Genomic DNA, 25,866 nt, shown 5'->3' on the forward strand with positions numbered 1-25,866 from the left:
CATTGAACAAATCTAAAAGAAATAGGTTAGGTGTTTATTACTACTACTAGATTACAGCGCGTCTGTACTAATGGTAGGTTACCGAAACACACTCCGGGTCAATACAAGAGCCATGATCTTCAGTCAACATCAGCCCCCTAACACTGCTGGGTATACCGAGTCCCCGTTAATGTACCTCGCCACTACGTGGCGTTAGTAGTCAACTGCTCACGATGCCGTCCCTATTGGTTATACGAAGAATGGAAACTACGCAGAGAGCAGATTAATGGGGGTTGGGGAGTGGAAGGGGTAGATCAGACGACTTCTAGCACGTAGTGGCGGGAGGCATTAACGCGGACGCCCTGCTATAAGAGAATCTAGTCCAGGGTCAGGGGGCTGGTCAACACCAGTAATTCCAGAGCAGCCCCCTAACACACGCTGCTAAAAGTGGTTCGCAAAATATCCCTCGATTCTGCCGCCAATCTCCACCACTAGTGGCACTAGTAGTTGTCTGACAAGCTTGCGTGCGGTCAGCGAGGGCAGCGAGCGTGTCAGAAGTCTACTAGCGCCACGTAGAGGAACTACAAAACGAGGACAAAACGCGTACAATTTTTTAGTCTACGAGCAGTGGTGAGTGTCAGGGGGCTGTTCCAGTGTGCGACGTATAGTTCGTGGTTGATTAACGGCAACTATGGTCGCAGGGGTGAATAACAGTTCATCGAAACGGCGCCAGATGACGCTCGTGTCATAGGCGCAAGTATCGTAGATTTGGTGGAAAGGGCGCGGACCTACCCTGTTGTAGCTGTTACGAGCCTTGCCATGGCTCTGCCGCCGGTCAGTCGGAGAGCGACGACACTTTAACTAGTCGCATTCGGGCATTGATCCCTTGCTACCGCCGCGAATTGTTGATCTAATATTGTGCGATGTCTTTGTTTGCATTTTATGTACACCCACCCAGTGATCTAAGCGACTCAGCAATTAATTATATCATTTGAACCACGACAAGCCCTCGTTTCACCAAAGGTTCTCGCTTCAAAATTGTGCAGCCCCAATTATCAGTATAAGTATGTTGTGTGCATGAAGTCGAACATTTGGTTTTCCTATCAAAGAGACTAACGAGCGAACAGACGGGTAGAAGGCGTGAAAAGATAAATTCAGAGCGGAATTGATTGATTCGTGTGTCGTACTCGATTTTGTATCAATGTCACTGCAATTGGTGTTTATGGTATCATTATCGTTATATTCTTGGCGTTCTTGTTCTCGCTCCATCTGTTTTTATTGATATCGACGTGAGCAACTAATTCTGATGCTTTTCTTTTATTAGATTATCGTTAGTTACACTAGCAATAAAATCATTTCTATCCACAACACCACCATCACTGTTAATTCTATCAATACTGTCGCCGTTCTTATTCTTGTTTTGTCCCGTTGTTGTTATCGTTGTTTTCATTATTATCATCATCGTCGTCGTCGACGTCGTCGTCGTTGTTGATGTGTTGTTGTTGTTGTGTTGTTGTTGTTGCTATTGTTATTATAATCATCATTATTATTACCATTATATGCATAACGAGATGTTTTGAAAGCAATATTATGTTCGTTCCCATCTGAAGAACATGTTGTTCATAGCAAAAGAAATCCTGGCGGAGGATGTCACTTGAATCCAATTTGGAAAGGTCACTCGCGGACCTCGAAGTTTTCCCATTATTATCACATTGAATAGAATTTATTTTTTAGACAATTGTTCTCAATCAATGTTAGCCACATTTAGTGATACGTATCTGCTCCTGGAAGCATTCTGCAGGGAATAAAATTCTTTACAGAAGTGTCCAGTGAGAGAGATCGGGATCCCAAAATGTCTCGAAAGTTATAAGCTTCGAATATTTGAAAGTTAAATTTACGTAAACATTCATCTTTGAACATCTCTAGTGGCTAAACCATTGAATATTAGAATTGCGCTTTTTTATAGAGTCAAATGATTTACATAAATGTTTCTAAAATCACGTTCGCATTTTTGAACGCAGCTGATTCTGAGTAATAAGAATTTAAAAAAGACATAAATCATGTCGCTTCCATATTATTTAATCGAGGGTACTTCGAATTCCGAGAATGACCTTAGACAATTGTTTAAAATATAAGCGACATTCTCCAGCGGGGATTTCTTTTGCTATGAACAACACGTTTTTCAGGTGGAAACTAAGAAGATATGTTGCTTCGATACATAACACTACCTTGATATACGAGCAGCATCAGTTTCTATTTCATATTGATGGGTGATCTAGAGTGTGCAGTGTATTACTTTCATCGCGGCAAAGTGTTTCGATCTAGTTGCGTTTTTTTTATACTGTGTATGTAGTATGTGGGTGCGTGCGGTCGTCCGTAGATCTCTGCGTGATCGGTCCATGCGCTGTATCTGCACACGCGGTTATTAAACCGAAAGTTGAAGTGTTATATTTGGATATGTGCCGAGTAAAGCAGCCAGACAGCTCTACACATGGTACTTGTCTTGTCGGTGAGCTATAAAAATACGGTGAGTTTTTTAATAATTGTAGAAAAAGAGGATTGATGTCACCAAACTAAACCCAAAAACTTATGTGAATTCCGATTCACCAATTACCCTCATGAACGGTAAATGTTAGCGGTTTTGAGGAATAATAGGGCCTTTTCACATGAGCATAATCAATCCGGTTTTTTTTTCTAGTCTCCAATCTCACGGATCGATAGGCCAGTAAAAATTACACATAGTTCGTATTGCCAAGACTTTCAATTTCTTATATTAAGTAAAATTATTTGACATGCAAATTTTTAAAGGTATAATTGCTCTCAATACATAACTGGCGTTACTTTCTACATAGTTTACTGATTGAAATTTCAAGACGAAAAAAAAAATTTCAGGGAACGTTCGCTGTTAAGGTATAAAATGCATCACAAAGCTCAAGGTAAAATACTTTTATGGCGCGAAATAGTATTATTGTGTAACAAGGAGGCAAACTCGATATTTTCGGACCATTGCCTCCTTGTTTCACAAGATTTTTTATAAACCACTGGCATGTTTTCCTCGCTTTTAGATGCCTCCGAACAGGGAGTAAAGTAGTACTTTCAAGTCCTAGGGAGTAAAAACGACTTTTACTCGCTCCTCGGATTCTCAGGGCTTAAAAGTGGAAGTTGCTTTTTTTTTGGTCTTTGGGACGCGTGGTTCGGTTGAGTTTGGGTTGAATGGTATACGAGCCCATGGGATATGTCCTGTAAGGTGTGATGGATCTGTCGGGGTATTATGGACCCCGTGGGGTCTGACTGATAAAATAAAAGTTCCACATACGTGCCAACTTCCCGAGCAGAGAAGCTCGGAGAACATGGCCGGGGGTATATAAAGTATCGTGTGCACCTCGGGAGTAAGCCATTTTAAGGCCTCGGGCGATTTTTTCAGTACGAGTCGTAGCCGAGCGCGCGAAGTGTATATAGCGACTCGTACTCAAAGAATCGCCCTCGGCCTTAAAATGGCCATTTTACTCCCTTGGTGCACAATCTACTATTATACAACAAGAGTATGTTACGAGTTTTGTTAGGAATCACGAAATTGAGTTCAGGGTAGCATACTGTCAGATTTGTTTGCAACAGCGGATGCGCGCAATACAGAAAAGGCCAATTTTCACTCTTCAAGTCCTAGGACTTAAAAGTGCTCTTCTCAGTAATTCGCGCATATGCATTCGCAAAATCACACGACCGTCGTAGAAACGGGTACTTTGTGTACAAAAAACACGCATGGAAAATTTCGTAAAACTTGCTCGCGTTGTAGAAAATAATTTTCAAGGCTGCGTGATTACTTTCGCACAAATTTTACAAATCTACGCCTGCAATGCAGAATCTGAACAATAGTTTTTTTTTGGAGAAAATCAATAAATGAAATTCTATTTAAAACTTACTAATTATACCTAACATGAACATTCTATGTAATTTTTTTACTATGAAGTGGAGGCCACGACTTTCGGTTCACGGATTTTCTTCAAACCTTGTGCTCTTTTAGTAGTCCATTGGGACAACATAATATGCAAGTAGTACGCCGTATTACCGAGTCATTTTCACGAAAATCGCAAGAGAGGTTTTATGCGTCGAATATGTGTAGATGTGTTGTCGTCATCAGTATGAGATGACAGCGGCCGAGTGGTTCGCCTTCAAGCTTTGTGATCGCTGGATAGAGTCCCACTCACATTTGAAAAATATTTTTATTTATCTTTCAACACTGGTCATATTTTTTCATATACGTACAATTCAATGGTAATATAATGAAAAATTATGTGTATTTGCATAAATTTTTATTGAATTTCCAATCTTATATGGCTGTTTACTAAGTGTTATTACTCTACTTACAATCGGGTAAGGTACCCGGAACTGCTTTGACCTGCAGACAGAGACAGGTCACAAAGGACAAGGGGAGTGCCATGCTTGGAAAGCCCAAATCAAACATCGATAAATAAAGGTGTAAATAACTATACAATAATACAATGAGTAGAATATGTCAAAACGAAAGGGTAATGCATATGCAATTAATCGTCAGATGTGCTTTCGGTATTACAGGTTGCAGGATGATATTTGTCTTAGAGACACGGAGACAGAAATTAAACCGGCATCTACTACATCGAATTAATGCAATTTTCCCGTATGCACAAAGAATCTTCAGAGTTTCTATGGAAAGCAAATCTTGTTGACATGTTGAAAAGTTTCACTTTCTTCCGATAAGTTGAATGCAAACCATTTCTAATGCAACATCTCTCTAAATATCGATGCTGATAATTGGTGATGTACGATAGAATATATTTTAATAGCATTTTCACGAGAAGCAATTTCTCGTCCGTTTTCAATCAAATATGAACAGTTTTGAAGACGCTTGATAAAGATTTTAATTTTCCTATAGAAATAGACGTCGCACGGTTGGCAAATTGGTGTACATTTCGGGGATAGGACTCCAATCGTACAAGTTTCACGACCTGCGTCATCGGTAAGGATTTCATCGTATAAACCAGGATTCGTTTCCCCCACCCCCCACCCCCCTCCCAAGAATTTTTCTTTCTCCGTCAAAGGAAGCATAACGTTTGGTAGAAACGAACTATACAGCTGCGTGGTACGATTCTCAGATTTTGAACTTAATGTTATACCGACAGTTGGATGGTATTTTGTTAAATTATCAACAGTCTTTTGAATTCTTGAACTAAAGTTTCCTGTGGCTTCTTGTCAGCACAAAAACACTTGCGCTAATAATTCACCAGACAACGTCATCGCGTATTGTGTCGTGTATTATACCTTTTTCATATCGCGCCTTTCAATGAACACAGTTTTTGAAGTTTTCTTGGCGAATGTTCCGTCATAAGTTCACTGGCACTGGCAACCCGCCTGGTCTGTATTATTCACAAATTTTTTGCCAAAATTTATGACAATTGCCTTCGTCTGCAGGTGAAACTTCCTTGCGGCTTCTCATGTTTCTTCCAAGTCACAGATTCCTTATTATTCACATATCCCGTGACCTTCCTCAGCCGAATTCTGTGCCGTTGTTTGAATTTTTTTTACATATGAAAGTGATGCTTTAAAGAAGAAGTCCTACGATTGAAATTGGCCTGCAGCTGCCAAAGCCCACTACTGTAAGTTCTCTGTTGTTGTCCTGAGAAATAAAATCGAAGTTTCATTTCATCATCATAATTTGTTCTTCAAATACGGTTGTTGAAGATAAAAAAAAATGAGATGCGAAGTGATAAAAATTTACAGTTACCTGCTGGTAATTTTTGTGAGCCTTTGCGAAGCGGTCATTGGTCTCCGAATTAATTCTTGAGTACTTATCCATTGTTATTTCTCTAATATTTGTGTTTTCATCCCATCTCCTCAAATCGTCCGTTCTTTTTAAACTTTGAGATCCTTCTATCTGGAGAGTTTGTAGATTCTACGTGGGGAGTACTTTTGCTAGTCTCCCTACTTTTATTTTTGTCTTCAATGAAATGTATCCGTCTATTGTTGCCTTCTATTTGAGGGTGAAGTTCGTAACGTTACTGTAACGATGCATGTTTAGGAAAAATCGTTACTCTTATTTTGAAAAGCAACTCCTTCAAACTCATTCTGAAATTGTGCCGTAACGACTTTTTCCCTACCGTTTCGTTACGTTAACGTTACTGACTTCAGCCTCATTCTTTTTGGCTAACTCATAATCCTCGTTGTCAGAAAAATCTCGTTCAACTTTACGCGATATACGTTCTTTATCTGCTTTGTCGAAACGAAGGAGGACCTCGTTAGTGACCAGTATCTTTTCTCCTAACATTTCGACGGTAGACCGATACAGTTCTTCTCCAATTGCCATTGCATCTCCAGAAATCATTGCTGATGATTCTGTATCGATAAGCTCCGCTTCCTGTGGGAAACTATCACAGTACACGAACGCATTTTTCAACCGACATTTTGAAACTGCTTTATGCATTATTTTTGCAGTAAAAATATAAATAACTGCTTGTGATTTTCGATAAACACGCACGTGTACTATTCGTTCTTGCTAGATTAACAAGGTCTCATCGCTACACAAATTAACTGCCGAATGAGGTTGTTCTATTACATCGGCCCTACAAAAATAGAACCCAGGTCGAAGCCTGGTCCTCCCCTTGTTGTTTGTCATCTGTGTTTGCAGGTCAAAGCATTCAGGTGCAAAGTAGTTCCGGTTACCTTACCCGACTGTAGGTACAATCGACTATCACAATAGGACCGGTCATGGGGGTATAGGGGAGGATATTTGAAAGAATTAGCATACCCCCACCAACGAGCTTGACGTGCACTTATGACGCTTTGAACTAAGACTCTCGCAATAGGGACGACAAAAGTCCATAACAACTAGGCTATTGTCTTCCAACATCTCACGTTTTGTTGCCAGCCCTATTGCGAGAGTATCTCGCAAAATTGCGGCTACGCTCTGTTCAACTGGAATAGTGGGGGAAGCTGCTGAGCTCTTTTGAGGGGCAGCGGCCCTATTGAGAGAGATCCTAATCAGAGAGTCGACTGTATAAGGGATTTTACTGATCAGGAAAATGGGTTTGGTAGTTTACTTAACGATAGTTATTAAGATAATAATTGTTGTAATAATGAAAATTTGAAACAACCAAATAACATTGGAAATTCAATAAAAACTCATACAAGTACACGTAGTTTTTCATTAATTACTTTTGAATTGCATTATACATTAAATAATATGAACAGTGTTGAAAAAATAAGTAAACAGGTAGAAGAAAAAATGAGCGGGACTCGATCCAGCGATCATAAAGCTTGAACGCTAACCACTCTACTGCTACCATCTCGTGCTCATGACCGCAACGCACCGATACATCTTCGATGCATAAGACTTCTCTTCCGATTTTTGCAAAAACGTATGGGTAGTACGCCCTACTACTTGCACATTATGCTGTCCCAATGGATTATTGAAAGTGTACAAAGTTTAAGGCAAATCCTTGATCCGAACGTCGTGGCCTCCCCTTGTATATATCAATCTTTTTTCAAATTGCTTCAAAAATTAGATAAACTTTGCGCTCCCAATAAACAGCTGCAAAATAAATCAAGATAGTTCAGGGTCAGGTCAAGTTTTCGACGGAGACTATGCTTGCAATATAGCATACACGGAAAAAAGGCATGGTTGTATCTTCAATGATTTCGGTGTACCTTACTGAACAGTCCTGTAAAATATGCACGACCGAAATGTCTAATTGCGTTGACCTTAACGTAGCTTCAGCGCCTCCACCGAAAAAGAAATAAGATGGACCAGTATAACGGCCTTCTCGAACAATGTAACTTTTGTCTGAAACTTTTTTGAGTATCATCAATAGTTCGAGTACTATTGCTCTGTCACATTTTAAACGCCCCACCCTGTATAATACGTGATGATAACTTGCAGCGCTGGCGAGAAAATTCCACGCATCTGCAGCCACCTATCGTCGCAGGCGAAGTGAACCCCGCAAAACTCAAATTTCTTTTCAAAAAAGTAAGAGTCGGCATAGAAGTTAAACTGATGATGAAGCTCGAGCACGTGGAGCACCCTTCGAGTTGCAAACTTTGCATCTTCTTAAGTTCAGCAGCGCTTGGCTAGTATCGGATGTTCTCGGGAATTTCCGGCAACGAATTCGCTATTCTCGCTGGTAATCTTAGGAGGCGCTTGCAACCAGTTGCCTGGTAATTCTTACTAGACGCCGCGCCGTAGCCAAACGCACCGGCTAAAATAACTAAACTACTCAAGACCAACTGTATTTTCAGGTTGACATAACTAGAATCTTGTTACTAGATTCGTATGGTATTTCCAACTAGGCTCTTTTTCCGTGTAGAGATAATGACAGATCATAAAATGAGTGTATAGCGACACGGACATTTCCACTTCCCGTTTTACCCTTCTTTCTTCTTCTGACATTATCTTATTCCGTTAATTTCTAATTCTTATATATTTCCTCACTTTTGTGAAACAATCCACATACACGCAAAATTTCTGCACAAGTGACGACATTCAACTTTGAAGTACGCATTAGCTACGTATCAGATCCCATTGTATCGATTTGTTTTCGCCAATTTTTTACCGTTGTGTCGTAAGAAGGAAAACTTCCACAATATTTCTTCACGAACACGAGAAACGAAATTGACCCTTGAAAAATTCGAATTACCTACATAGATTACCTGTACAGGATACCCTATTCTGAAGTGTTGGCACATTCTGAGATGAGCTTGAATGTCACTAACATTGAATCGGGTAATGTGGATGTCAGAAGAGGGGCATCGGATTGCTGATTCCTCGGGGATCCCTTTACATAATTATGTACGCAATTCGTAACCATGGAAAGCTCTTACAGTTCAGATTGGTGTTCCAATATAACAGAACTTTCAAGATCATTTTGAGGTAAGCCCGAGTTGGGCGATCAGTCGATCATTTTCAACCGGCTCTAGCCTTTGTCAATCACTCCTTTTTCTTGTTCTGCTAACAGGAATACAGGAATTCCAGCTAAGAAAATAGTCAGATGATAAGTCTGTTCCCCGTGCATGATAGCAAAGCGTTTTATTATCCCCGGCTTGCTGCATATGGTGAATTTCAAATATGGTGAAGGAAAATCCGTTGAAACGTTCTTGCCCTGTGTAGTATGTGAACGTAATACTACTGAATAGTGCGCTGACGACGCCGAACCAATTTCCGAATTGGTGATATGCGTGTATTTATGTACACTTTATCTTTATACTTTATGCCTGACGAGCGCCTACGTTTGAAACCCAGTGTTTCACTCGCCTGTGCGCTTCGTTCCAACTAGTCGAACCAGTATATTCGGGTAAACTAAATATAGCAGACCTCCACTTTGATTCCCAGGGTGAGCGGCATAGTGGTAGCGGCAGCGGTAGCAGCAGCGTTGTTATTATAAACACGTATTAATACAGTGAACATATAGGGCGTGAAGCAGTTTTACACGGAAAACGATTAAGACGGCCGGAAAGTTTCATGAACAAATACAGGTATAGTCGCGACTAGAACAGAGTGACGTACGAGTTTTCGAACAAGACCAAAAACAGATTCCCTGTGCTCTATAATTGTGTACTACAATTTGATGCGTAATGGTGCACGGTGCGCATTTATTATACGTATACTTGGTCGGTTCATGCTTGCGTCTACTTGTGGTTACGCTCATGGCTGCAGTCCTACAGGGTGGATGCGAAACCGACGACCCTTAGTAGCATAACTGTAATAAACCCATATGGGCTACTGTTCAATATTTTTGGGATAATTATTCATGAAACTCGCAACTTGTCAGGAGACAGATGGGGAAAAAGGGTTGTTTCTTTCACTTCACGACGGTAAACCATCAGGGAAAAAAATGCTGCTAACAGTTACATTAGACCATACATTCGTATTGTAAAATTTGTGCTTTACAAATTGGTAGAAGAAACTGTTGCCGATACCCTATCCTGACATCAATGCTTATACAAATGTCTATGCTGGAAATACTTGAAGATTTTAGTATTGTGATGTAAAATTGCGCTGCCGTAGCGCCCGTCAAATTCGCTCTACCACCTTTATGAAAAACCATAACTTATCTCGCCACGATAGTTTTATACATTTTTAATCCACCAATTGAAACCATATTGCTTAACTCCAGCTGATGTTGAACAAAATGACCGCGTGGAAGATGCATCGCGTCGACATCTTATTTATTTACTGATGATCCGGGTTTTTCCACGTGATAATCAATCGGTCGAATTCACGAGCAACGATTCTGCAACCACGGCAAGAGTAATGAAGTATAGGCAGGGTTTCATGATTCAGCGTGGTGCACCGATTATCAGAGAGATAAAGAACATTGAATTTTCCGAGCTATAATAACGACACAGCGCAGCACTAGACCGTCCGGAGTACTACCTGGATTGCCGACCCTCATTCACGTGTCTAATTATAATCGCGAAGCTGTTTTTTCCAAACATATTTTATGCGGAGAGTAGAGACGGCGGTGACAAATTGTCTAACAATAGTGCTCTTTAACGCATTCACTGTGTGGATGCTGTATAGCAAATCCAGAGAAAGAGTTGAATCGGTGTAACATGTATGAATGTATAATAGGGTGGTCCTGAAAAAGATTGTTATTTAAATTGCAACCGGTGCGCCCCCCAAATCGGCTCCAGATAATTTAAAAATAATTCCCTAATTTTTTCAGATGTTTATCTCAACTGTAACTCGTACCTCGCAGACGGTGGATTTCCACATCAAATCCACCGAACAGATGTAGATGAAATTTAGTACGAGGGGGTTTGATCTGAACTTCTGAACTCAGAATTTGAAAATTCAAAGTTGCGGTTCCAATACGGTGGAGCGAAATCCATAAATTCATTTGATTCACATGATTTACAAGCACGTGGCGTCTAGTCAATAGAATACTGGACTTACTAACAGAACAAGATATAAGTTAAAAAATATACGACGCTACGCTAATACAAAGCTGAATATGTCGTGATGGCTGTATAGGAGCCAATGTCTTTCTAGAGACTGATAGTCAATCGAAATTTTGTTTCCTCTCTCTTTAACTTTCTTATACAGCTATGGGGTTCTTCGTCACGTAGTGAATTTCATGAACTCCCATATCAGTATAATGAGTACCTGGGCCCATTTTCGAGAAGCTTCAGTACTCCAAAAAAATACTATTCCCAAAAGATCGTCTTTTATATTATACTCCTACGCATTTTGGCATGTTCGTGAAATTCTTTATAACCATTTCCGATTCTCGGACGCAACCGAGGGAGTAAAGACATATCCTCGCGCATGTTTTCAATATAATGGTTAATGTCACAGAGACATGATGTAGATATAATAAACAATTCCATGGCACAGACAATAAAATATCAGTGCAGTTCGATTGTGACCCATTTCACCAGAATAGAACCAAGGCTTGAATAATAAGTTAGGTTGTAATCTTGGAAAAGGATACAGCCTGTAGTAAACAGTTCTACAGAGTAAATGTTTGACAGATATATCAATGTACAGAATCGAGTCCTACAAAATAAAACGGGAGTGAGGACTGATTCTATAGAACCCATTAGAAGTAAGTCCTAGAGCATGTGAGAGGTGTCAGGTGTTTGAACATATGGTCTATTTGAAATGTGAAATAACCAGTATATGGTTGGTTCACGAGGACAAAATGTATTTATTTTTTGGAAAGAAGTACAAAAATCGAATTATTTTTGTTCAGTTGTATGTCTCAATCTATGTTGTTAGCACACAATGGGTAGAAAGTTCGCATCTATGAGAGTAAAAATGAGAAAAAAAATCGCATATTTTCGTACTAGGAACTAAACAATATGTTCAAATACCGACACTGACATATTTTTCGTAAGAATATATGGGAATTTTTTTTATCATCATGCGTCTACCTTCTAAAAGCTGCTACCACACTAGTCCTATTTGCACCTTGTCGCATTTTGCACAATACTACGACTCTGGTTATCAGAACGAATGACGCCGAGACACTGCACAGATCGTAACCCAGGATGATGGCATATTTGTCGTGACGAGGAAAGACCGTTACAGATTAAAATCCGTTACAGCCGTTAAAATCAGCCCGGTAAAAAAAATTTAGGTGGTGCAAAATTGCAATGGTGTGGTTATTACGGGTTAAATCTAAAGTTCAATACGTTCAGCCCTACGCATCCCAGGAGGTACAAACTCATCTTTGACAGAAATCAGGCGCTAAGACGACTTAAAAATGCTTAAAAGTAGTGTAAGGGCCTGACATCAGTCAAAGATGATTTTATGCTACCCGGGGTTCGAATTCGCATCATATCTACTATGAATATTTGTAGCGTCCAACTCGCATCTACGGTAGTATTTGGCCGGGCTGCTTGGCCACATATGCACAGTAATTCCAAATCTCTCGACTAAGAGACATAATTGATTATTTGATTCTTTCTTTGTTTTATCAATTTTTCCTCATATGTTTACAGACTAATGTCATCTGTAATCGAGCCATAGCATGAAAGGCTTCACAGCAACAAAAGACAAAGGACGTTTTACACCGGGGATGAACATTATGCTCCGTATAGCCTGAAACCCACGACTCACTAGTATATAGACTATATATAAATATAGTTGTGCTGCAACTGTACATGAAAATACGACTTTTGGTCTGATATCAAAGAAGGACTATCATTAACCCATGAGCACGGGCAATGGCGACGCTGTGGCGACGGCAGCAGCACCCGCAGCCTCATCGTCGTCGTCATGGGGACAACACGGCGGGGAGAGTGCGGCGAAATCACAGGATACGCAACCGGCACCACCTTCCCAGACTCAAACGACACCCGCAACAGCACCGAATACTAAAGCACAAGCACCGAAAAGACCTCCCCGACGTAGCGGAAAACCACTAGCGGACAGACCGATTCGTGCCCTCTACTGCCTACCGCTGAAAAATCCTGTGCGGAAGATGTGCATCGACGTCGTCGAATGGAAGCAACCTTTTTACACTGCTGTCAATGCAATCCGTCCACAACGGTGTTATACTCAATTATCATATTTTCTTTGCCCATTTGGTTTCCACACTCTTTTGTCAACGCTTGGTATGCATTGTGTTTAGCTATTCAATTTGAAAACCTCTTTCATTGAAAAACATCGGAATGATAATCATGATTTCTTCTTTCTTCATGGCATTTCCGGCCACATTCATGATCAATTGGCTGCAAACTGCATATTTTCACTACAACTGTATTTCAGGAGTGAGATGTAAGCGAAAGTGAAATTTTTTTTTTTTTAATACCGTATTTGGAGTTAGAATACACTGAAAAAATTGGATAATTGATGCAATGGGCTTAAACATGCCTCATCGCGTAGCCTAACTCAAGGTAATCCCTGCGAGTGCGAGTGATAAAAACAATTCAATCAAAGCCCAAATAAATGTCTCGCTTCCCCCGCTCAAGGGTCAGGTGGTGGCATGTCTTCGTATTAAATCATGCGTATTCTGCTATACTCGCATTCGCAGGTACTATGTGAGGAAACGAACGACCCATATATGTGAGGTATGGACCACACGCTAAGTTGTTACATTTCAATCTCCCAACTCTTGAGAGAGGTTTTCCTTAAATAGATATGTATCATATGAAGACCCTTCGAATGGTTGATCTTGCTGACGATATTCGCAAACTGCGTGGCCCTCGCCGTTTATACGCCGTACCCGAACAGCGATTCAAATTCAACGAATACCTATTTGGTAAGTCGCCGGATACACTAGAGACCAACAGGAGGTGTGAATCACGTAACGTATTCGTATTATAGAAGTATACTTCGTGACGTAATTTCGGTTATGTTTTCAGGAAAAAATCGAGTACGTCTTTTTGGTAATATTTACGGTCGAATGCGTTATGAAAATCATTGCCTACGGATTTGTGGCACATCCCGGTGCCTACCTAAGAAACGGGTGGAACTTGCTTGATTTTACGATCGTAGTGATTGGGTAAGTTATAGTGATAGGGGTGTATATTTAACTTCCACGTATCAAGTTTCGTGTTTATCATAAATAATTATCATTAGTTACCCTGTGCTTGTCCAACTTCCTGTATAAAAATTTCCCAATCATTCAGAGACAGTGAAAAGTAACACCCTGTACCACCGAATACCACTTGCAGAAAAAAATCTCAAATCCCTCAACTTTTTTTCTTATGCATGGGAATTTAGTATTATATCTGAGTTAGAGGTACGAAGTTTTTCACCCCAAAGTTGAGGGTGTTTCTTTAAGGGACTAAAATGACAAATAAGATTTAACTCATTGCAAAAATTAGGACGATTTGACTGTATTTTTCAAATTGTTTCCTTCTGATAGAATGATCAGCACGGCAATGGTATGGTTCATGAAGGAAGGTTTCGATGTTAAGGCTCTACGAGCCTTTCGTGTATTACGACCGTTGCGTCTAGTTTCCGGTGTGCCAAGTAAGTATAGATCAGGAGTCAGCTACATTTTTGGGTAGTCATTTCAGACTGAGTCGTTCTGATTTCTCTCGGTCACTATTGCATAATATGGTTTAACAAAATGACCGTTAGCTGTTTCGGGAGCGGTGGGTTAGGTCAAACGAGGCTTCTGAAAATGAGAAACGTTTTTTTTTTTAAATGCCATTATAGATTTCATGAATCTTGGATTCTTTACTGGGATAGAAATTAAATCAGGTGTGTCTCTTTAAAATTATTCGTAAAAAACGTAGATTTCTACATTGTAAATTAGGAAATCCATCGAAAGTAGCAAACCGCTATCACATAATATAAATATAAGCTTGTATAAAAGCATATTCATAATCTCTTTACTGACAAAAGCAAACTTGTAACCCAAACAGTTTAATAACAAAATGAAAACAGAACTGTTATAAATCATGTGAACATGATCAGTTGACGGGCATCCCCCTTCCCGAGAGACAGCTGACATTTTTTTCCAACTTCCCCTAGCTCGGTTTTCAAAATTAAAATTTAACGTATTTAATATACAGAAAAATGACTACAAACATTTGGATTTTTATGAAATTTGATACTTGAAGGTTTTTTGGGTCACTGATCACAAATTTGACATTGGACTTCCAAAGTTCGAATGAGATAATGACATCATCATTATTATTATCATTGTTGTTTTTGTTATTATTATTCATATTGTTGTTATTTTAGCCCGAAACGAGTTTGAAGAAGGTAACTTCACGAGCTTGCTCATGATCAGCCCAAACCGCTCGTTCCGAAATAACATGATAGGTATTTTTCTGGTACAAAGTCTCAGCGAGTGTGATATGACTTTTTGAAATAAAAAATTTCCATTTTCAAAAGCCTCTCTCGACCTAACCCATCACTAGTGCATCGGCTGATGTCATTTCGGTGATAGGTATCAAGAGATCAATCAAGTCAATCGAAAATTACGTTGTCTGTAAACACTGCTAACAAGTGCAGCTGGATCCCGGACTAGTACACCATACAGTTTTATAATGAAAACCTACGATCTAAAACAGTTGTCTAGTTCAAGGTAATTTACTCTTACCGAGTGGAACATCAAAAGTGCCCGAGCAGGATCGTATCGATTCTCTGCTCAGTAGAATGGGAACTAGAAATATGTTGTGCTAAATAATTTTGTTTCCTCAATATTCTGTAGACAACGATGTCGCACAGCAGTCGAAACGAGTAATTCCAGAAGAAATCATATAAATAAAAAAATAAAAAAATCCAGCTTGTAGTAGAACGTGATTAGTTTGAAGGAAGTTCGAATAATAGAAATAATATTGTGACAATTCCAGTAGATTTGTTGGAATTGTTCAACCTCAGAATGTTACATATCTTACTGCACCCTTTTATTCAACGGACAATCCCATGGACTTTTTGGAAATAAAATTCAATTCGATTGCGGAGAAAAAGATATTATTACAAAAATTACACGGCATACTACATAAGTATATATCAGGATTTGATTTTTCCAACAGGTTTACAGGTGGTTCTGAACTCAATCTTACGAGCGATGGTTCCATTACTACACATCGCTTTGCTTGTACTATTTGTCATAATTATCTATGCAATCATTGGTTTGGAACTATTCTCCGGGAAAATGCACAAAACTTGCTGGAACAACAGAACGGGTAAGCGTATTACCTGCGTTGCATTCCATGCTTGTCGGTATCGGTTCATTCCATGCAAGCCGACCCAAATGAAGCTAAAGCCTGTATAATAAGCATAGCTGTAGGTATACAAAGCACTAAGGGACTCCGGCATAAGCGATCAAGGAGTCAAAGTTGATTTACGACACCCCATCGGATCGCTGACACTCAAGGCACAATGAATTTTTATATGCAGTACGTACGTATAACAGTGAGCGGTTAGAATGGCCATTTTTGGTACTTAATGTACGCACATAAACGTGATTGGGATCATGATAAACTCTTGGGTCAGTCAGTCTGTGAGCCATCATCACCGTTTAAAACTCCATGAAATTTTAGTGGTGGAGGTGGTTCAACTTTTGAGGAACAGTTGATTTCGCTTTGTAACTACGGTAGGGTCCTTGCAATCGGATAGGCTTGTCTCGCAAAATGTTAATCGGAGAGAGACGTAAGCAAAATGAACAGTACCTCAACGCTGAACGACCCCTAACCGGGGGAGTTTTAAAACATGTATGTTGTAACATCCTGAACGGGGGCACCATTTCTGCCGTAGTTTTTTTCTTCTTATCACGTATCTCTATCTGTGATTTTTTGCCAGTGAGAACGATAGAGACCAAAGTGTAGAAAAGTAAAAAATCATGTTGTATAACATACAGAAATCGTTACGAATTTTGGGTAACACAGTCATTAGGTGAAAAGTGCCTGTGGGCTAGTGACCTTGAGGCACCCGCCCAGATACAAAAATTTTAAAGAACATATAGCCAGGTTTGCATGTGAGCTGCACCCCTTAATCGACACGGACTTGCTATGCACCAATTTTCAGCTAGTCCTAAAAAAAAAGTTGGCCCAAATTTGAGCCATCTATACTGAAGATTAGATGGAAAACCGACAGAAACATGATTTCCAGTCGTAGTTTAGTGCTTCTCATTCAACTATTGCTTGGAAAATTATGACAGTGATCGTCTGTTTTGCGGATATCTGTGTTTATGTTAGAGATTTTTATCGAGTGGAAGTCTCAGCTGCAAAAAATTCCCGAAGGCTTGATTTGCTGATTGCTGATAGGATTTAAAAACCGGCTAAGCGTCAATTCTATTATCTAATAACGAACCTTAGATCTCAGGACCTCAATTGTATTTTGTTGGCCAAGCTACGTGTTCCATTCAAAATACAAGCTGCGATGCAAACTCTGGTGTGCTAGTTGATCGATACCTAGATGCTATTCATTTCGCCTATGGCTACTGCTACTACGACATTCGTTACAATTAGTCTAGCCTATCCCAACTTACTCTGCCTGTCTTAGCCGCCTTATATTTTACATATTTATTGCCGGGTATTCTGCTCAACTTTGTACACTGCATTTATCCCATATTTTTATCATGTTTCTTTGCTGGTATTTAGCTGTCACTTTTTAACCAATTAGACGTAGGCTTTCGTCAGTTTTTTTTTATTCTTCAATGTCTCGTGCATTGTGTACTCGCCCCGTCAATTTATTGAACATTTTAAAACACACGTACTTCAATGATCTGTGCCCTGTTCTAGTTGTAAAAAAATTTGACGTAACGTTTTTACTTAGTTTTGTAATGTACTCGTATTACGTATACCTATTGACGTCTTTCTATTTTCGTAGACCGTATTTATTTTTGTTAAAGCATATAAGATACAACATTTCCATCTTCATTTTACGGACGAAGGCACATTATACATGACACGCCATTCTTTGCAGTAAAATCATAAAACACAATGCTTCCAGCGTGCTGTTCACTGGTGTTTATTCGCGACATCTTGATATTCCCCCTATTGCTAAATTTTCTGCATTTTGCAATAGTTCTATGGTTTACCGATTAGAGTAACCATTGGTGTATTACTGTATTAAAAACGTGTGGCTAAAATTAATTTACAAATTGTAGTGACTAGGACTCCCATTGATTTAAAATTATTGAATCTGTAGACGAAATTGGCCTTTTTGCAATTTTCCTTGTCGTGTATTGTGCCCGAGTGTCGAATCTCAAGTGGATGTCTATTATATCTCCGAGGTACGTCATGCCGATACTTTCTCAATCGTAGCTTTAGGGTCTATCTCTATTTTGTAACTGTTTGTTGTTGAAGGGAAGGCTTGTTGAAAAATAAAATGTTTTATAAATTTTCATGCGCTGAATCAAACTGTTAGGCTATCTTAAGTTCTTAAAAATTCTTTGATACGAGGGTTAAAATCCTACGTCGGAGTCCCACCAGCTGCTACTAAAATTGTAATAAAAGATATTTTAACCCTAGCGCTAAAGTCCAGAAAATTCAATACGCAACGTTTTCTGACTAAATCCATAAAAATATAGGAGAAATGATGGATGAGCCACATCCGTGCAGCTTGGAGGAGGCTGGATTCAAATGCGAGGATCGTTTTGGGGCAGATTATATTTGCAGCAAACAATTTTGGGAAGGACCAAATCTCGGTATCACAAACTTCGATAATTTTGGCTTAGCGATGTTGACTGTTTTTCAATGTGTCACTCTCGAAGGATGGACAAACGTTCTGTACGATGTGAGTAAAAACAAACATATTTTGATCTCAATGTCAATATCGACAACGAAATGGTTACAATCGGGACACAAAGAGTGAGTCGTATCCATGTGTGTACGTATAAACTAATCTCCATGACGTATGATGCAAGTGCCTACCGCGTAAATTCTCGATAGAGTGCATTGCCAGCCTAACTTCATTGGCTTATATATTGTGAGTACCTTACCCGTGTAGCCTCTGATTTTGAAAATTTTCACGATTCCTATATACCCATACATTATATATCCATGGGGAACAGGATATTCTACGGTGGCTGGAGTTTCGATTATTCATTAGGTTGAAAGTATAATTTACATTAGGTATGTGCATCCGTTGTTATCGGTCGGGAAGTTTGAGTGGAACAGATGAGATTGAGCAACTTGTAGCATTGGGATATCAGAAGTAATCAGTATAAAAAACACAACCCTTCAACTTCCTCAATTCAGCATGATCTAGAAACTGATTTTTTGAATCAACAAAAATGCGCTATGGCAGTTATATATTAATCTAGAGAATTGCGAGTCATAACTACGTTGAAGAGAAAATGTGAATGCAATAGGACTTCTCGAATGTTTAACCTTTTAAGGACGGGACTGGTCGAAATTTCGACCGCTGGGTTGGTCGGACACTCCAGTGAGAAATTCATTGATATTATACACAAATTTCGTGTAAAATAAAAGGTCGATTTCAACGTAAAAATCTCCGTTCTTAAAAGGTTAATATAAGTTCTCCTCTCTGATTCGTTATGTTTTCTTGTCTCTCTACACATTGTCCCTCTATATTAAAAAATAGTTTTCAAATGTAAAAATATAAATTAACAAGAAATTGAACATCATTAACAATCGATCTTTCAATGAAATCGAACAACAGTACAATTTGCAGTTATCTCATGTAACAAACAAGTCATGCGCATGAAGTTACTTTTCAGGCGACAGACAGATAATATATATATATGGTATTTATTTGACAACTGGCTGCATATATTGGTATATCTCTGACTAGGCGAGACACAATTTTTATTGATAGCTCTGTCTGGGACGAACAGAATTATCATCAAGATGATTTCTGGTGAAAATTGTCTCCTCAGGGAATTATCGTATTATCTTTTCAAGACACAATAGAGATACGGAAGGGTGGGGTCGAAAATTTTAACACGCGTTGTTGCCAAGAATTTGAAACTTACGCCATAGGCGATGCATCATACAGCATATCAATTGAATGACAAAAATATGCACCTCGAATGGGAAAAAATTGTATATTCGCCGGTGATGTAGAGCTAACGATAGATGTTTCATTTCTTGCGATAAGTTTATTAGTTTATCATCAATAAACAGTAGTGAAAATGGGTCAAACTTATTCTGTAGATCTCAAAGCGTGGAGATTGAGTGAAAACTCAACTTTCCACCGACGCGCTGGGGTCACTATAATTACTTTTCCTCTTAGAAGAGTGGGAAGGTAAAAGGTACAATCAATGATAATAATAAACAAAACTATTTGTAATTATTTATTCCAGATCGAAGACGCTATGGGAAACAGCTGGCAATGGATTTACTTCATCTCCATGGTTATACTTGGTGCCTTTTTCGTGATGAATTTGATTCTCGGTGTGTTATCCGGGTTAGTTAAAATGAATTCCATGCTATAGCAAAAACCTTTACCCACGGGTTGATAGCTAATCTCAGCAGTAACAAGTTTACCAATGGAAAATAGTATACCTAATTCGTGGTGTGGTGATTGGAATTGACCATTTTTTCCATCAGTGCAATATCATAAGAACCTATTCGAATCGCTTGCGGAACGAAGGAATACGCGTACATGGGTTTACACAGGAGGTGGTACCTTTACTGCAATCACGCCAGTTTTGCTTATAGAATTGAAACCTATTAACATAACTAGCCATCTTATCATCAATATTATTACAAGACCTTAGACCATCGCTGTCGTTATGATTTCGATAATTTTTAAAGCACAATCACTGGTATACTTTATTTCATTGTAAGTCACACTTTCTGGTACTGTTGTTATGCTAAATTATGAACGTTCACCCCGACATTCAGTGAATTCTCAAAGGAGAGAGAGAAGGCGAAGGCTCGGGGAGATTTCCACAAACTTCGAGAGAAGCAGCAAATCGAAGATGATCTCAGGGGGTATCTCGATTGGATAACGCAGGCGGAGGACATTGAACCAGAAGCCGAGGAGCCTCAGCTGATGCAGGACGGCAAGCGTAAGTGCTAAGTTGTGCTGAGTTAAGGTCTGCACGATACTTGCAACGATCGAAAGTGCAAGTATATTATTATGCTGGGTGAACGAAAATCAAGTCCCGCGTCTTCACCATCCAGGTATTGAGTATTGCGGCTCTTTCGTCCTGCAGAATCTTATTCGATATTCCAATTTTACGCTGTTTCTTACAAGGATACTATCCGTTATGTACACCACCGATTTTCTTTACTCTGGAATATGTTGGTGTACATCGAGAAACATTGGATCGTTCTTTGCGTGGTAATTTGGCCCTTCAAAGGGTAAAAACCACCTCTAAAGATTACTCGCAAAAATTAATTTTTTCGAATTTCTCGATATTGACGTAAATTTTTGTGATAATATCAATTAGATATTACCATCTTACTTATCATCATCAGGGGATAGTATACAAAAACGAGTTATCTAATTGGCTGAAGGAGCGAATTTCGCGTTATCTAAGCTTCTTCCGTTCTCGACACATGAGCTGATTCTGACTCACCATGTTTATGGCGAAGCAAGATGTGTTGAAGACATCTGTGAATCCGCGTAATGGGAAGTGTATTTGTAGGTACGAGACTATATTGATAAGGGGCCGTCAACAGATTGCGTAAGTACTTTTTTTTAACAAATTGAACCTCCCTCCCCTATAGTAAACATAACAACAACTGTGCCAAAGGCTCCCCCCGCGTCCTGCTTCTTACGTGAGATCTTAAAATGCAAATGGAAAGGTGGGTTGCGACATAACGAGTTTCTGAGACTCAGTAATCTTTCAGTGCACGCAGTTTTCAATATAATATTTAAAATAATGGATGGATGTGTTTTATCATCATATGCATGTATATGGTGGGTCAAGGGTATCGGGATCCTGAAATAAATTTCGGACGGGTGCAGATATAGTAAGGAAATTTAGAGGACGAGAAATTATATCTTTCCAAAGGGTAGGAAATTCTCCCACATACCCAGAAAGACGGATGTGGAGGGTGGACTGAAAATCTTGAAATGACAAGGGGCGTCAAAATAAAAAACTCGTGCTTACGTTAATTGTGAACGGCGTTCAATAATATATTGTAGAAAGTCTCTGTAAAAGCGGTTCGTTCCAACTAATTTTGGTAGTTGTTCGACGGCCAAGATGTGAATGTCTTATAAATTACGACATAATGCAAGGTATTCAAAAAATATGGCTGTTCTTTCACTACAGATAGGTATGCGTAAATGGATTTAAGTTGTATTCTCAGTGACGAAATTCCAATTGATGCACCGTACTTAATTTTTGAAGTAGGTAATTCTTGCTAATGGTGAGGTTAACATGATACTTCAGCGCTTGACGCAAAGCACAGACTCTCGTATAAAGGAGCGATGGTATCGCTTTACCGAAGTCTTGTGGTATAATGCACTAACTGTTTTACGTGCATGTACGTATACTACACATACGCGCGACCGTATCTGCAACGTATACTTGCCTATGAAATTCGCGGGACTTGAATCTAATAGTAAATACTGAATTGTAATCTGTGTGTTATTTCATATAGCGAAACAACAAAACGAGATGGAAAGTATTGATCAGTTGGAGGGTGACGAAGATGTCCAGCAAGAATCGTTCTGGACCAAAAAGAAGCGCGATTTGGAAAGGTAAATGACGTCAAAAAAACTCTTGGATAACCTTAGGATAGGATAGGAACAGCAAAGCCTCGATCGTCTACTTGTGCTACTTATACCCTATTCTTCTGCTGGTTCTTCTTCTACTCCCTTTTTTTGAAGTTGATAAATAAAATTTAAGCTACGAAAAATTTAGGATCATTTTTGCTCAACCAAATCATAATTCGAAATGTTGTTCGTTTAGGCAAGGGGACGATCGGGGTACTACTTGAACGGCTTTTCACGGTTTCGTGCTGTTTAGTATGTTAAAAAAAAATTAAATGATTTTATCGATAAGCGACTTTTTGCTGCCGCAGGGTAAATCGACGCATGAGACGAGCCTGCAGAAAGGCGGTCAAATCCCAAGTCTTCTATTGGCTGATTATTGTCCTCGTTTTCCTGAACACTGTCGTACTAGCTACTGAACACTACCGGCAACCCCAGTGGCTTGACAATTTCCAAGGTGAGGTAATCGCTTGTTCTTCGGTTGTTATTACCTTTTGAAACGCATGCCAGACATTCCACCGAAAGCTGAAAGACCGGCCTTCAGATATAATTGAAATTATTCTGTTCGAGTTCATTTCAAATACATCGAGAGTTTCAAAGTTACTGCGAGAAAAATGTATAGGTATACACACAAGTTCAGAACAATAAACTTTTCAATGGATTACTGACCGATTGGAAAATATATCCAAGAAATGAACGGCAGACTTTACGTGGAATGTCTTTTACACCATACAAATACCATTATTTTTCTGCCGATGGGTTACTGACATAAAATATGAATTTGATATCTTAACAGCTTTTTCTAAACTGTAGATGCGAGAAGTAAATTCGATATACGAAAATAGTACCTATATTGTGCTACTAGTACCGAAAGTGCGTGATTACCGATCACATATTGCCCTTCCGCACGCGTGTCACACGCTATTTTTTGCAACACCTCTGAAGGGAAATTTGACTTGAGAAGCACGAAACGTGCCACGTGCGGATGAGAGATATCTGAGTCGTATGATTACAGCACTCGCCTTTGCGTCTTACGCTGCAAACTTCATACTGACCGAAAATCGTCCACTTTTCGCATTAGTAATACAATATGCTACTTTCAATACTTGCTTGGAATGTTTGGTTTCCGAAACCTGCGGAGCGTACGTGAAGTGCCCCATTACCGAACAGTGAAAATCATGTCAGTACCCTGTGCGATCACTTCTTACGTAGCGAATCAGCCTGTAGCAAGTCCGCCACAGACGCACCCGCATTCGCGACGCCCAGTTTGCAGGGATTAAACTGTAAGTGCGCGACAGGCAGCTCAGGCACATACGCGGTATGCTCTGTTTTGGGATTACTGCAGGACGTACACCCGAGTAAAGTCGCCCCCCCCCCCCCCCCCCAATTTTGATGGTCAGAAATAAGGTTGGCAGCACAAGCATCTGACTTGTGTTTATTGAATAACACACGACACATTTGCTCGGTCCACCACTACAATTGGTTAAAGGCTGCCGGAGCCAACCTTATTTCTAACCCGCTAAAGCGCGAGGGGTTGACTTTACTCGGGTGTACATGTATTGGCTGGATTCACAGAAAAATCACGGTACGTGTGGTTATACTTATACAGGTAACGTCAGTCAGTTTAATTTACAGCCTCTAATTCAACATTCTTATTATCCTACAGAAGTAACAAACATGTTCTTTATCGGACTATTCACCATGGAAATGATGTTGAAGATGTACAGTCTTGGTTTTCAAGTGAGTCCAATGCCTATGTTAAATAGATGATTACTTACGACTTATACATTCTAGCTCGCCCGCAATCGCATAATTCATTTGATATTTGAAATAATTCTTACTTCTCTTCATTAATTTGCAATAATTTCCTTTTCCTATTGTATATTATATTCAATTCCGTTGATGCCAAGTATCATCAGAATAATATTTGATCAATTGTATGTGCAACTCGATAGGGTTACTTTGTTTCGCTGTTCAATCGGTTTGATTGTTTCGTCGTGATTGGCTCCATCGGCGAGATGATACTAACAAACACGGAAGTAATGCAGCCCCTCGGAGTATCGGTCCTTCGCTGCGTTCGACTACTCAGAGTATTCAAAGTAACCAAGTAAGTTAAGAAGACACACATAAAGCTGCGATAATATTGTTCTCACAGTACACTAACAGATTATACAATATTTCCAATAATTCATGTTGTTGGCTTTACGGTGTACGACCATTCTACCTAACCATCTCCACTGAACTGGGATTAACTGTTTGCCCTTTAACCGTTGGGTGTGCTTTAGCACTTTTCCCACCACACGGGCTTTTCCACATCCGATCCCGTCTCACCCCACGGCACCGTACAGCGTGTGTAGTAGAGGCCACGATTAACTGATCGATTTCATCTTCTATCCGCCCAAAAACGAATAACCACCGACTTGCTGCACTTGAAACACAATGTACTATTTTTCACTGAGAGCAATAATGTTCTCATATCACCTTGGGTGATCTAAACTAATCCTCAAAGCCTGTGACTGTGGGGCACCTTCTGCGAATCATAATCTATCACTGTGAGTTCCCCTTTTCCTTTCAATCTCTTAAATGATGCAGTAAATATAATACAACGCAAAAGTCTATAATGACTTGTCCCCACCGCAATATCAACACCGAAAGTCACACTTACTCGTCTTATTACATCTTATGATGTACAGCGAGAACTTGATTACTTTTCAAGGAACAGTCAATGAGTTAGCTGTGTAGACAATTATTCTGTACAAGCTGCAGAAGAAAGATGACCCTGATCCGAATATACTCAAAGTGATTACCATATTTGTATATTTTAGGTACTGGCGTTCATTGTCAAACTTGGTTGCTTCGCTGCTGAACTCGATCCAGTCCATCGCCTCTTTATTGCTCCTTCTTTTTCTATTCATCGTGATCTTCGCTTTGCTAGGAATGCAGGTTTGTGTCACAATACAACTTCAATATTATTTATAGTCCTGGAAACCTTCGCCAAATATGACAATTGAGAATATCATTGGGGGCCATACCATGTACCATATATAAGTGGGGACGCCCTCGAAGATCTATTCCGGCTTGCAGTATGATAACGTATACACACTGCGCAATGATTTACAATCGAAAACTATCACGAACTTTTCTTCTTTCAGGTATTTGGTGGCAAATTCAACTCACCCGGCTCTCAAGAGAAGCCAAGAAGCAACTTTGATAGTTTTTGGCAGAGTCTGCTCACTGTCTTCCAGGTAACAATATACATTACTCTGTCGGATTATGGCGCTACGATGATGGGGGGGGGGATATATAAAAACAGCCAT

At 39.6% G+C, this 25,866-nt stretch overlaps 1 protein-coding gene across 16 annotated transcripts in view; it reads left to right on the forward strand.

The window, feature by feature from the left end:
* The first annotated feature begins 819 nt into the window (after positions 1-819).
* Positions 820-25,866, forward strand: part of LOC124305706 (muscle calcium channel subunit alpha-1) — a 77,770-nt gene continuing 52,723 nt past the window's right edge. For 10 of the 16 annotated variants that reach the window (XR_006908419.1, XM_046765374.1, XM_046765381.1 and 7 more), the window contains exons 1-15: positions 9,344-9,477; positions 12,451-12,958; positions 13,607-13,712; positions 13,816-13,955; positions 14,322-14,428; positions 15,946-16,098; positions 18,447-18,652; positions 20,184-20,287; positions 20,728-20,894; positions 22,438-22,537; positions 22,861-23,006; positions 24,216-24,289; positions 24,505-24,656; positions 25,375-25,492; positions 25,702-25,794. Coding sequence is in view for 15 of the 16 variants with exons in the window: in XM_046765374.1 (XP_046621330.1) it covers positions 12,663-12,958; positions 13,607-13,712; positions 13,816-13,955; positions 14,322-14,428; positions 15,946-16,098; positions 18,447-18,652; positions 20,184-20,287; positions 20,728-20,894; positions 22,438-22,537; positions 22,861-23,006; positions 24,216-24,289; positions 24,505-24,656; positions 25,375-25,492; positions 25,702-25,794 (1,962 nt within the window). In the remaining variant the exon portion in view is untranslated. The other 6 variants (XM_046765375.1, XM_046765379.1, XM_046765378.1 and 3 more) reach the window with 6 other exon arrangements.

Source organism: Neodiprion virginianus, chromosome 5 (assembly GCF_021901495.1).
Source record: "Neodiprion virginianus isolate iyNeoVirg1 chromosome 5, iyNeoVirg1.1, whole genome shotgun sequence".
NCBI classification, from domain to species: Eukaryota; Metazoa; Arthropoda; class Insecta; order Hymenoptera; family Diprionidae; genus Neodiprion; species Neodiprion virginianus.